The sequence below is a fragment of the Acanthopagrus latus genome, chromosome 5 (assembly GCF_904848185.1).
Source record: "Acanthopagrus latus isolate v.2019 chromosome 5, fAcaLat1.1, whole genome shotgun sequence".
Lineage (NCBI taxonomy): Eukaryota > Metazoa > Chordata > Actinopteri > Spariformes > Sparidae > Acanthopagrus > Acanthopagrus latus.
This window is the reverse complement of record NC_051043.1, coordinates 30,720,810-30,733,967: the sequence shown is the minus strand read 5'-3', so window position 1 is coordinate 30,733,967 and position 13,158 is coordinate 30,720,810. Positions and strand designations below refer to the sequence as shown.

Genomic DNA, 13,158 nt, shown 5'->3' with positions numbered 1-13,158 from the left:
ACACAGACAGGTACAGACACACAACACAGACAGGTACAGACACACACAGACACACAACACAGACAGGTACAGACACACAACACAGACAGGTACAGACACACAACACAGACAGGCACAGACACACACAGACAGGTACAAACACACAACACAGACAGGTACAGACACACACAGACACACAACACAGACAGGTACAGACACACACAGACAGGTACAGACACACAACACAGACAGGCACAGACACACACAGACAGGTACAGACACACCTGTAGAGGACATGACATCAGCTTCATCATAAAGAAAGAATCTGCTCTGATGTTCTGACTTTAATCTGAGAGGAGATCAAAATACACACTCGCATATTTTATGAAGTGAAGTTAGTTTGTATCAGACGTGTGTTTCTGTTAAAAGCCTAACATTACATCCGTCAACTGAGAAAGGTCCTTCAGAGGCCTTTACTGTGAAACATCTGGAGGTCTTTTACTGTGAAACATCTGGAGGTCTTTTACTGTGAAACATCTGGAGGTCTTTTACTGTGAAACATCTGGAGGTCTTTTACTGTGAAACATCTGGAGGTCTTTTACTGTGAAACATCTGGAGGTCTTTTATTGTTTACACATTCCTCTGTTATGTTGAGTCTAAATTTTGGTGATATGTTTTCCATCATCAGAATAATGTGTGTGTAATGTGTGTGTAATAATAGTGTGTGTGTGTGTGTGTGTGTGTGTGTGTGTGTGTGTGTGTGTGCAGGTTGGCTGATGTGCTGTCTACCTGTCAGAACTCTCAGAAGCGCCTTAACTCACTTAACATTCAGGTAAACTTCATCTTCAACTTAAGAGCGTTCATATTGAAAACAATCCAGTTGGTTTCTATTTTTATAGTTTCGTCTTAATTATTGATTAATTTATTAGACTGCTGAGAACAAACTGAGATTTTCTGTGTGAAAACTGACATTAACGTGAAAGTGAAGCTGAGGCTGGAGCTTTGTTCTGACACAGTGTGGTCGTCCTGCAGGAGGAGCAGCAGGAGCAGAGGCTGCTGCAGAGGACGGAGGAGCATCAGACAGCTGTGAACAGAGTGGAGGAGGTCAGAGAGGAGGAGCAACGACTGAGGAGCAGAGTCAAGGTGATCAGAGAGGAGGACGGAGACCATTTAAAGTTTGAGCACCAGGATGATAACAACAGTCAGCGGTGGATCGTATCTGAATACATTTACTGTACTTAGATACAGTTATGAAAGCAGGACTTAAACATGTAACAGCTGTACAGGAACGTCAGTGTTTTGTTGATTATGGCGCCCCCTGTGGACAGAAGATGACAATGGCAGAACAAAGTGAACAGTTGTCATGTTGAGTCTTCTCTCTGATGGTGTCGTCATTAAAAGTCGGTCAGTGTTTGTCAAAGTATCACAGTTATGACCAAAGTCATAAATACGCAGCGTAGGATGACTCTGCTCAGCCGGCTGCTTTGTGCCGGCCGCTAGCTAATGTTAGCAGATGCTGTTTACTGTCGTCAGCTTCAGTTTGAACAGGGCCTCAAATATTCTCCTTCTGCTTCACAGTCTCTCCTCTGAGCCACTTTTGTCATGTTTCATTTGACCGTTGTGTGCCGTCGTGCCTTCACAGTGTGAGTCAGACTTGTAACTGATCATGACTGACGTGTGTGTCAAAGTGCATGAACGTTATGGATTTAAATGAACCTATTTCATTTTCAAAAAAGATAGCGACATCAGAGTTAAACTGAGACTGTTTCAGTTAAATGTAAAAGTTCTTGTAGTATGTTAAAGTAAAGTATCCGAGTACTTCCAGTCCAGCAGTCTGGGAATAGAACATAAGTAGTGAAGTGAAAGAGACGACGCTGCTCGACTCACAGTGAAGAGGACAGAAACTCTCCTGTCGGTCCGTCTCACTCCTGCTGTCGCCTCGTGATGACGTTTATCTGAAACTCTCAGGATTTAAGATGCTGCAGTGGAAAACGACTCGGAGAAGCTTCAGTTTAAACAATTAACAGACAGCTGTGTGACTGCAGGAGCTGCTGGAGCAGCAGGAGGCGCTGTGGAGTCAGAGGACATCCACAGACTGTGTCCTGAGAGAGGACGAGCAGAGACTGATCACAGTACAGACCGAGATCAACACACACAGAGCAGGTGAACACACACACACACACACACACACACACACAGGTAACACCTGGGTAACACCTGCACTAATCCCAGCCTTAACAAAAGCTAATGTGCGTGTCTGTGTCTGTGTTTTCACCTGCTGTGCGTGTGTGTGTGTGTCCAGAGCTAAAGCAGGTCCTTCAGGAGTTACTCGTAGAGCAGCAGGCGTTGGAGGAAATGAAAATCAAACGCTCCCAGAGTGTCCACAGGCTCCACAAGAAACAGGACGAGCTGGAGAGGACGAGGGACGAGCTGGAGAGGACGAGGGACGAGCTGGAGAGGACGAGGGACGAGCTGGAGAGGACGAGGGACGAGCTGGATTCAGTGATGGATGAGTTGGACGGGACACGTGATGAAGTGGATAAGAAGAAGGCTGAGCTGGAAAAGAAGCAGGAGGAAGTGGACAGGATGCAGGAGGAAGTGGACAGGAAGAGAAAAGAGCTGACTGAGCTGCATCAGGAAGTTGAGTCCCACAGGAGTGAGGCAGAGAAAGAGACAGAACAACAGCAGACAGAGCTGCAGGTCAGTGGACAGTTTAACTGACAGAGTAGATTCAGTGTTGAGGTTTTCTGTCGTTTGTTGTCATAGTAACAGTGACCACAGAGTGGAATATCAGCAGGAACATTTAATACACCACTCTGATGGATGAGGCTCTTTATGTTACATCATAGTTTATGGTTATAATGGTTATTGTCAGTTTAGCAGTTAGAGTTCAGTTTCTTACTGAACTGAGGAAAATCCTCCTGACGCTGACGGCAGATTCCTGCCAATTATAACAAAATCTTAACTATAAAAAGCCTCTTGTTGTCAAAATGAATACAACACAAAAAACACCTTTTCTCCCGATTATAGCTATAGATTGTAAAAAGTGTTTTGTGTGGCTGCCAGCTCCTTCTTTAACTTAATATTAGTGTTTCCTCCTGAAATGTTTTACTCGGTTTCACACAGGAAAAAGAAAATCTTGCAATCATTTGAAAAAAGACAAAATCTTGAGAAAAAAAGTCACATTTTTTGGAAGAATTGGCACAAAAATCTTTTTATTCCCACCACACGACATTTTTCCCCCCAGTGACACAAATGACAATAAAAGATAAATAATTGTTCAAAATGAAAAATGTTTCTCTGCCATCAAAACATTTATTCATTCACTCTCACATACGAGGAAAAACTAAAGATTCCTCCTAATATGTTTTTTTATTTCATTAAAAAAACAAAACATTTATTTTCACAGTTGAAAAAATGTGAAGAGGAGAACAAAACCTTTTTCTCATCATGTTGAAGTCATAAACACAAAGAGAGAAACTCCACACAGCTCCCTCTGACAGACGTACGTATCTGTATTGATCAGTTATCGATCGGTTATTATGTGGTGGATGTTTGATTGGTGCAGCAGCAGCAGGAGGAGCTGAGCAGGAGGAGGGAGGAGAGGAGCAGCCTGCAGGAGCAGTGTAAACACCTGGAGGCCCGACGGAGGCACGCCGACAGGTACACACACACACACACTCTCAGTACAACCATATCATCGGTTACATTTGCTTTAGTTGTTTGATGTGACAAGATGAGAAAAAAAACAGAAAAGCAAATAACAAAAAAAACTATAAAATAAAATACAATAAAATGAAAAAATAATATTAAATAAAAGAAGATAGAACCACATTTTTTGCCACAAAATGCCGTCTATCCCCATGTCTACCTTCCACGGGTTAGAGTGGTAGGTGATTTTAAGCTATCATTGCATCAGTACTGAACTCCTTCTATCAAATGTGTCCTTTATTCTCTCCATCTCGTAAATTTCCAGGATCCTTTGGGTCCACAGGTCGTATGTAGGTGGCTCATGCAGGAGAAAACGGGAGGAGAACGTTTTCGGATTTCTCCACCCGGAGACTCGTTTTCAAAAAAGTGCATTTTCAGGATCCATGTGGACGGTCGGCCAAAACAATGCAATACGTGTGCGTTTTTGCAAAGGAGCATTGTTGTATGGACATCTCCTCAACCAGTGAATTGTGATGCATTTAATTGCTGCAGTTAAGTAGTAGAAGTGCAATAAGTAGTTTGTGGCTCTTCCCTCTATCACTTGTGGTTTTACCCCCAGTACAGCAATCAGTGGATCTTTAGGGACGTTAGCCTGAAAAACCTCAGTAAGAACTTTATACACTTCATCCCAACATGGCCTCAGTTTGGAGCATGCCTAGAATATGTGTAAATGATTACCTGTGTATGCTCCACAGCTTCTCCAATATTTGTTACTCTGTGTTGGACCCATTTTTGCCACTATGTGTGGTGTTCCAAAATCCATCCCGTGAAAACTTTCCACTTGAATTCCCTCCATGTGTTTGAGCTGGTTACCAAATGTGCTTGGGACCAGATTATCTCCCAGTCTTCCCTTGATTCCCTTGCTTCATGGGGAATAGAAGGCCATAGCGGGCACAGTGGCGGCCGCGGAGTGCTCTCTTCACGTTGTTGAATGCTGCCCGGGCGTTTGCGACGCTGGCTGTGAAGTCTTTTTTCCCCCAAGACGAAGTGGGACTCGTCCTCAGGCTCGTTTTAAATGCATTTTGGCCATTATCACCCAAGGTCTCCCATCCAGTCTCTTGGGTGCTAGACTGCGGTGTGCTCGGTCCACCTTGAGGTCTCTTTCCATCTGCAGCGCCTCTCTCAAGAGTTTGGAGAGCGCGGTTTTGGAGCTGGAGCTCGGCTTTTCCACCACTCCCATGATGCACAGGTTGCCTCTCCTCATCCTTCCCTCCAAATCATTGCACTTCTCTTTCAGTTCTTTAACCTGAGAATTAAATTTACTCACTGTGTTTTGCATCACAGCCAGTTTGTACACCACCATGTGGTTAAACCACCTTCCACCTCTTTGATATTAACTTTAATCTGGCAGTGTATGGCTGTTGTGTTGTTAGCTAGCTCTGCTCTGATAGCATGTAGCTCACTTTTCAGGTAGTTCTTCAGAGAGTACGTTCTTCATTTCTTCCTGTATTATTGAGCCCATGTCCACTGACAGGAAGGAGAGGATTTCTGATTTCAGCATGTCAGCCTCCATTAAGTAGGTGTAGGTGAAGTTTGACTGGGGTCTTCTGACACACTTTTTTCCGCGGCTGCACTCGGCCTGTTGCTGGAGGTCCTGTCGAACTTGACTTTCCTGATTTTTGTCGCCATTAAAATGAGTTTTCTGACCACTAGTGTGTCCTGGAGGTTTCAGAATGTCGATTTGAAACTTTTTGACAGTTACTCATATGAAGGGTGCCGTATATATTTTAAATTAATAGTGGTTCTACCAGAGCTCTGAAGAAAGCATGTTTTACGCACACACACACACACTTTAATATGTGTTTATAAAAATGTACGCTAATGTTGATTATGTGTACAAAAGTTGATAAACACCTGCAACTGAGTGAGAAACTATAACAGTAACATCATCAGTGTCAGTGATCATTGATTCATTTATGAGTTTCTCTGTGTGTGTGTTTGTGTTTGTGTAAGGTGTCTGTCAGTGGTGGAGGCGGAGCTTACGAAAGAGAGGGAGGAGCTCAACAACGTCCAGCTCCTCAAACAGGAAGTGGTCAGAGACACAGCAGCCACTCAGAAGCAGCTTGATGGTGTGACATCATCACTACATCCAGACTGTATCATAACATACAGATTATTGATTATGACTGAAACGTATTGAGTGTGATCAGGAGCTGACGTGATGTTTGTGTTTCAGAGCTCTGTGAGCTGCTGTCTCTGCTCAGTGCACAGCTGGAGGAGAGGAGGACACACCTGCACACTGTGGAACAGGTGAACACACACACACACAGTCAGGCTGGTCTCTGTGTTTGTACTGATGTGTGTGTGTGTGTCCTATAGGAGCTGAGTGTGTCCAGTCAGCTGCAGCAGCAGAGAGACGAACAACTGAAGGAGCTGAACACACAGGTGCATCACACACAGGTACAACACACATAGATACAACACACACAGGTGCATCACACACAGGTACAACACACATAGATACAACACGCACAGGTACAACACACATAGATACAACACACACAAGTGCATCACACACAGGTACAACACACATAGATACAACACGCACAGGTGCATCACACACAGGTACAACACACATAGATACAACACACACAGGTGCATCACACACAGGTACAACACACACAGGTACAACACACATAGATACAACACACACAGGTACAACACACACAGGTACAACACACACAGGTACAACACACATAGATACAACACACACAGGTACAACACACATAGATACAACACACATAGGTACAACACACATAGATACAACACACACAGGTGCATCACAGCAGGAAGTCCTCTCAGAGGTGGCGGGTGGTGAACTATCACTGCGGCTCTGATCCGTCTGCTGAGGTAGAATCAGAGGTGCAGCAGAGTCTGTCACCGGCCAAAACACTGAACTCACAAGTGTTTGTGTTGTTGTAGTTCCTGTTGTCATGGTGACGGTCAGCCTCCGTCCCCACAGTGACAGAGTCAGACAGGTCCAGTTCACTGATGGAGATGATGTAATGATGTCACTCAGAGTGAAAACGTCACGTTGTCACGTTCAGGATGTTTGCTGGGTCAGGATCTCCATCACTACACATTATAACAGCATCCATGTGATTCTAAACTGTCAGCAGGTTCAGATTGACAGGAGGACACCTGGGAAACATGTTGGAAACACACAGACGTCATCATCATGATGTCATCATGACATCATCACACCGTCACGCCTCTTTAGGATAGAAGCGCCGGCTCTCTGTGTGAATCACACAGCGGTGCGTCTTCACGCCGGAGCTGCTCGGTTCTGTGTGAACAAACAACGGCAGAGAATTGAAGAACCGCTGCTGCAGCGATAATGCAGCGACTCTGAGTGGAAACTGCTGCTGATGTGACTCTGTTCTTCAGGAGGACTGTCAAAGAATGACAAAATAAAGTTACTCTTAAAAATCTAAATTCTCTCTCCGTCTGTCTCTCAGGCCGTGTGTGTTGGACTGGACGATGTTAAAGCTGCAGTGTGTCAGTTGGAGGACAGGCGGCGCCGTCTGACCCAACAGGAGCTGCAGCTCCACCAGCTCAGTCAGTCACTCAATCATTCTTTCAATTTTCAGGACCTCACCCTCTAAAAAATGAATTATTTTAGTATAGAAACATTTCTTATCTACTAGTCTGAATTTTGACTTTTTCCCTGAGCTTCTTCTAAATTCTTCTGCTTCTATTTTCCTGTAACTTTATTTCAAAATTCTGACTAAGTACGAAGTTTTTTGAGAAAAACTGAAATGTGTCCGAATTTAGAGAAAAGGGGATGTATTTATGGGAAAATACTTTTTGAGAAACTTTTAAAAAGACAGAATTTAGAGAAAAGCTTCAGTCTTTTATTTTAATTAAAATTTACAGAAGATAAAATGTGTTTAGAAGAGACAAAACTATGTAAACGTTTAAATAAGGTATTAAAGAGAGAAAGTGAATCAAATAACATTTTATTTTCTGTTGACTTGTCAGAGGAGGAGCTGAGGCAGAGGGAGAAACAGCTGCTGCACAAGGAGGAGGAGCTACAGTCGCTGGGGGAGGGGCTACCATCAGAAGAGGAGGGGCTACAAAACAAACATGAAGATGAAAAACACAAGAAAGATGAAGAGGTAGAAATGTAACATATATTCAAAGTAAGCCTGTTGTCATTTATTCAACGTGTGTGTGTAGGCAGACAGCAGGGAGGAAGAAGAGGAGGAAGAGTCTTTCTACTTGTCTACAGCTGGTCTGAGATCAGATTAACCCCAGATAAACATAAATTACATTCACACATGAAGTTTACATTCATTTCTACAGTCAGTTGTTTAAATGAAAGTGTGTTTTTATTCACTGATAGATTTTACTGTGTGTGTTGTCAGGAGGAAAAGTGGACGGTGGAGCTGCAGAGAGAAAAACTGAGGCAAGAAGAAGACCGACTGAAGGTGAACGAACACACAGCATGAGTCTTCAGATGACAAACAGGATGATTTTTCACAGGATTGTTGATCCAGTCTGAGTTTTATCACCACTTTGTTTCCACAGCTCACATTTATACTTAGTTACACACAGTGAAGACTGATATCATGTTGTCACATGTTTAGAAGCAGCGGAAACTGTTAGCTTAGCTTCATTAAAAAAGACAAAATCCTCCAACAACTCAACCTGTCTCATCGTGTTCGCTAACAACCTGTTAGCCAACACCAGAGACGTGACGTCCAAACTGTCTCAGAAAATGATGAATTATTCAACACATGAATCAGTGCTGACAGATGCTAGGCTAGCACGTTCCCTCTGCTTTGTCAGTCTTTGTGCTAAGCTAGGCTAAACACCTTCCAGATCTGTGTCTGTGTTGGACAGTAGGAGACAGAACACAGAGTCCTGACCGAGTGTCCGTTTGGTCCTCCAGGCCCGTCTGCGCTGCAGTTTGTGGACTCAGCAGGAAACTCTGACGGAGAGACGACTGGAGACCGAAGAGACGTTACTGGGACTGAAACACAGACTAGACCAGCTGGACTCTCTGATCTCTCTCACACACACACACACACACACACACACAGATGTTAGACAGATCAAGCAGTCTCACCTGAAGTCCATTTAGTTTCTGTGAACATCAAGAACCAAACTAATTAACATTTCAAAGTTAACATTTCAGCTCAGCCTGCAGTGAGTTTGTCTTTAGAAAAACTTCCGATGTCAACAAAGAACTTTGAACCTCATGGACTTTAAACTACGCAGCAGCACCGACAGTTTTCTGTTAATGATCAGCTCAGATTTGGATGATGACGCTCCCTGAACGCATCATCAGCATCACTGTGTCACGCGGAGCTGAAACTGTGAACGCAACACGTGATCTCACCATGATGCGCTTAAAGTTTGTGGTGCCTTCATGAAAACATGTTCAACAGAGTTGTAGGCTGCTGTGAATTATTATCTTTAAATTAAACTCTTTGTGTGAAAACTCTTCGGTGTCCTCGTGTGTCTGCTCTCACCTCGTCTCTCAGACTCTCCTCCAGGTGTTCCAGGTGTGCTGCATCACCTGTCTGTCATCATAGTTACTGTCGCTAGGCAACGGAGCATCTCAGAGCTGCAACAGCTGCTGTCGAGCTGCTGGAGGAGAGACTGACAGACAGGAGATCCATGTTAAAGGAACAGTTCAGTCGAGCTCATGAAGGAAGTGAAGCTGCAGAATCAGAACCACTGATGGGTATGAAAGTCCAGAGAGTCTGAATGTTTGATCTGTGTGTTCCTCTGTGATCTCAGTCAGTCTCAGCTGGTTTAAACAGTGTGAAGGAGATCATACTTGCAGGCCTCCATCCGAGCAGCCGTCCAGCAGTCCAATACACAGAACCGTCTGACCCGTCAGCTTCTGTCTGACCGGGTCAGTGAGCTGAGAGTCCGAACACACATCGAGCAGCAACTTCAACAGGCAACGCAGCAACACGTCCACACGACACTGCATCCTGCGGACAGACAGACAGACTGTTTGTGATTCATGTTAAATTGTTTTCTTTATGAATGTTTGTTTTTTGACGGTTTATGTTTTCACACATGTATCTTCTAATCTTTTCTGTTTGTTTCTTTTCTTACTTGTTAATGAGATCTAATTAAATACACCAGTAATGTTAATAACGGATCATCAGCTGTGTGTTCTGACCGTGGCCAGGCAGCTCTGATGGTTTTCTGCAGCACCTCCAGGATCTTCAGTCGACTCGTCTCCTCAGGTGGATCTCTGACCTCCAGGTAGCCCAGCACCACACGCTCCACTCGACGCAGGTGTCTGCATATGGCCACGCCCATCCTGACCAAAACAAACACCCCCTGAGAATCATCTTCAGACTCCTCCCGCCCCCTGCTATAACAGGATGAATATGAAGCGCTCCTCCTACCGGTCGATGTATGGAGGCAGGGCGGAGGCGTAGACGTGTCGCAGCGCCACCTTGTGCTCCGCCTCCATGTGCGTCAGGACCAGACGCAGCACGTCGTCATGGTGACTGGGTTTCCTGCGGGAGGAGGAGGGGCTGAGCGAGGAGGGGGGTGTCTCCAAAACCAGGAGCAGGTCCAAGAGACAGGGCAGGACCACCTGAACACACACACACACACACACACACACACTCTGCATCCAGCTGTGTCTGACATCACTTCCTGTTTACTGTATGTGTCACTGTGTTTATTGTCCTCCATTTTATCTGAGTGTAAATCTACATTATCAGACTCTTCTGTCCAAAATGACTGACAGTAACACATTCACACGCTGATGGTGGCGGCTGCCATGCAAGACCAGCAGTATCTTGCCCAAGGACACTTCGATATGCAGACCAGGGGAATTGAACCAGCAACCTTCCAATAACAAGATGTTGGCTCTACCCGTGAGCCTCAGCCGCCCAGGTCAGCTGCAGTGAGGATTTCAGATTAAAAATGGTGGAAATAAAATTTTTACTCATCAGTTTGAGATCTCAGTGGACGATCCGTCCAGAGTGTGTGTGTGTGTGTGTGTGTTACCTGTATGACAGCAGCCTCAGTGGTGTACAGGTGTTTGAACAGTGCCTGATAGAGAACTTCTGCTGTGTTGAACTGACGGAGATCTGCAGCAGGCTGCACACACACACACACACACACACACACACACACTTGAATAAAAACATTTGTTGTCTTCTATAAAATATCTAAATGTATATATGTTTCCTAAAGACATTATTCAGGGTTTATAAGAACACATTTTTATGAAAATTTTAATGTTGGGCTGCACAGTGGCCCAGTGGTTAGCACTGCTGCCTCACAGCTAGAAGATCCCCGGTTTGCGTCCCGGTTAGGATGCCTGGGATCTTTCTGTGTGGAGTTTGTATGTTCTCCCTGTGCAGCGTGGGTTTTCACCGGGTACTCCGGCTTCCTCCCACAGTCCAAAAACATACGGAGGTTAATTGATTATTCTAAATTGTCCGTAGGTGTGAATGAGAGTGTGCCTGGTTGTTTGTCTCTATGTGTAGCCCTGTGATAGACTGGCGACCTGTCCAGGGTGTCCCCTGCCTTCGCCCTAAGTCAGCTGGGATAGGCTCCAGCCCCCCCGCGACCCTGCAGAGGATTAAGCGGCTTACAGATAATGATAATGGATGGATGTTTTTCTTTAAAATGTTGTGGGAAAAAAAAGTGTGAAAGAAAACTATCTGACTTTTATCCCCCAACATGTTTCTCAACAAATTAAATTTGGGAAGAAAAGAATTTTCAGGAAACACTAAGGTCCAAACTTCAGACTTCAGTTTTTTTATTCTCTATATTTCTGTATAAATCTGTTGAAATTCTCCTTCATGATGTTGTAACATCGTCACGAAGTGGTCAAATTACCTGTTTTTGACAAAGACTTAAAGTCAATCACAAGTTCCATGTGACCATCTGTGTGTGTGTGTGTGTGTGTGTGTGTGTGTGTGTGTGTGCGTGCGTGCGGTGCTTGGATGTGTGTTCTCACCGTGTTGAGTACAATGTGGTGCAGACAGCGAACTCCCAGCATGCAGTTCTCAGGTCTGTGGTGGTCGTTGAGAAGGAGGGAGGGGGGGAGCAGGTGGGGCAGGTGAGGAGAGAGGGAGGGCAGAGTGACCTGCACAACACACACACACACACACACACACACACACAGTTAAAAAGACAACACCTGCAACTCTAAAACTCTAAAATCTGAGTGACAGGAAGTACAAGAATCTGAACTCCAAAAATGTACTTCATTCTCTGTCACATCTGAGTCTTATTTTTAATAATGACATGTTGCTGAGTGAAGGTCAAACTGACCTGCAGGAGAGTCCACGCAAACACTAACTTCACTGCTTCACAACGCTGCCAAGAGTCCCTGCAACACACACACACACACACACACACACACACACACACACACACACACAGGTGGTCACTCAGAGCAGGTTACCGGAGCTGTGATCTGGACTACAGATGCAGATTCAAACTGATTCTCACTTGGTCAGTTGAGGCTGCAGGATGTCCAGGATTCCTCCCAGAATTCCTCTCTTCTCCTGACTCCCATCCCCCATCAGCAGGTGGGCGGAGTCTCTCCAGCCACCCGCCCTCAGCAGCGCCTCCTGCAGACTCTTAGCAGCTGCTCTGGAGGAGGAGCTGGTCCACACCTGGTCCTAAACACACATGAAACACACATTGATCTTTTATCGTTATTAATATTATGCCTGTGTTTCATTTACATATCTCTAAATGCTTTATAACATATGACGTATAGATGTCTTCGTTCAGATGTTCAGTGGAGTTTTTTTTTTTTTTCGGATAAACTTGATCTCGTTCTCACTGAGACTTCAGAACTCATAATCCGCGGGAGAGTTTATCCTCCAATGACAGAAGTAAAACCTCTGTGGTCCAGTCTGAACAAACGCGTCTTTAATGAGACAGAAACTCTGATGTGTGTTGAGTCCAGACCCACCTGGAAGTGTGTGACAGCAAACACACACACAGGAGGCCCAGCAGTCATCAGCAGACCAGTGTGACCAGCTCCATTTCCCAGAGTTCCCAGTAGCGCTGTGAGGGCGGAGCACACCGGTGCAGCTCGGCTCGGGACGCTCTGATAGGCCGCAGCGGGCAGCGAGCCGCAGTCGTCCTCACAGAGCGGTAGAGCTGCAAAACCAATCAGAGCGCTGACCAGAGAGCCATATGACACCCGAAGCTCCGCCCACCCATCACCCTGATTGGTGGAGGCTGGGCAGAACAGCCAATGAGGGTCAGCAGTTTGAAACAGACACTCCAAGTGACCAATCAGAGAGATCTTTTCAGACTCTGAGGATACACCAATCAGCTTCTCTTGCATATGAGACAGGAGCTCTGTGATTGGAGGAAGAGAGGCAGAGGGGAGGGGCTTCTCTGAGGAGGGGGAGAGATGAAGGTCATGAAGTAAAGTTGAAAGCTCCATCCTGAAGACGAAGAGAGAGGAGAAAGAGGAGAAGGATCAACATTAATCATCTGGGTGACTGATTTCTT

General features: G+C 45.1%; 2 protein-coding genes across 5 annotated transcripts in view; one reads left to right on the top strand and one right to left on the bottom strand.

Annotated features, from left to right (window-relative positions):
* The window catches only part of cntrl (centriolin), a 30,939-nt gene extending 23,644 nt beyond the window's left edge, over positions 1–7,295 (top strand). Inside the window, exons 29-37 of the mRNA XM_037097760.1 lie at positions 748–811; positions 1,012–1,122; positions 2,025–2,142; positions 2,282–2,679; positions 3,548–3,642; positions 5,644–5,759; positions 5,867–5,920; positions 6,613–6,692; positions 7,149–7,295. Coding sequence (XP_036953655.1) covers positions 748–811; positions 1,012–1,122; positions 2,025–2,142; positions 2,282–2,679; positions 3,548–3,642; positions 5,644–5,759; positions 5,867–5,920; positions 6,613–6,692; positions 7,149–7,295 — 1,183 coding nt within the window. The remainder of the gene's footprint in view (positions 1–747; positions 812–1,011; positions 1,123–2,024; positions 2,143–2,281; positions 2,680–3,547; positions 3,643–5,643; positions 5,760–5,866; positions 5,921–6,612; positions 6,693–7,148) is intronic.
* Positions 7,296–7,628: 333 nt separating this feature from the next.
* Positions 7,629–13,158, bottom strand: part of tti2 (TELO2 interacting protein 2) — a 6,912-nt gene continuing 1,382 nt past the window's right edge. The window contains exons 2-12 of one of the 4 annotated variants that reach the window (XR_005075195.1): positions 12,608–13,091; positions 12,136–12,308; positions 11,956–12,013; positions 11,639–11,767; positions 10,678–10,770; positions 10,065–10,258; positions 9,833–9,976; positions 9,479–9,638; positions 9,168–9,297; positions 8,508–8,700; positions 7,629–7,763 (exon numbers count right to left, since the gene is read on the bottom strand). Coding sequence is in view for 2 of the 4 variants with exons in the window: in XM_037098941.1 (XP_036954836.1) it covers positions 9,211–9,297; positions 9,479–9,638; positions 9,833–9,976; positions 10,065–10,258; positions 10,678–10,770; positions 11,639–11,767; positions 11,956–12,013; positions 12,136–12,308; positions 12,608–13,091 (1,522 nt within the window). In the remaining 2 variants the exon portion in view is untranslated. Of the gene's footprint in view, positions 7,764–7,833; positions 8,701–9,167; positions 9,298–9,478; positions 9,639–9,832; positions 9,977–10,064; positions 10,259–10,677; positions 10,771–11,638; positions 11,768–11,955; positions 12,014–12,135; positions 12,309–12,607; positions 13,092–13,158 lie in introns of those variants that run through there. The other 3 variants (XR_005075196.1, XM_037098941.1, XM_037098942.1) reach the window with 3 other exon arrangements.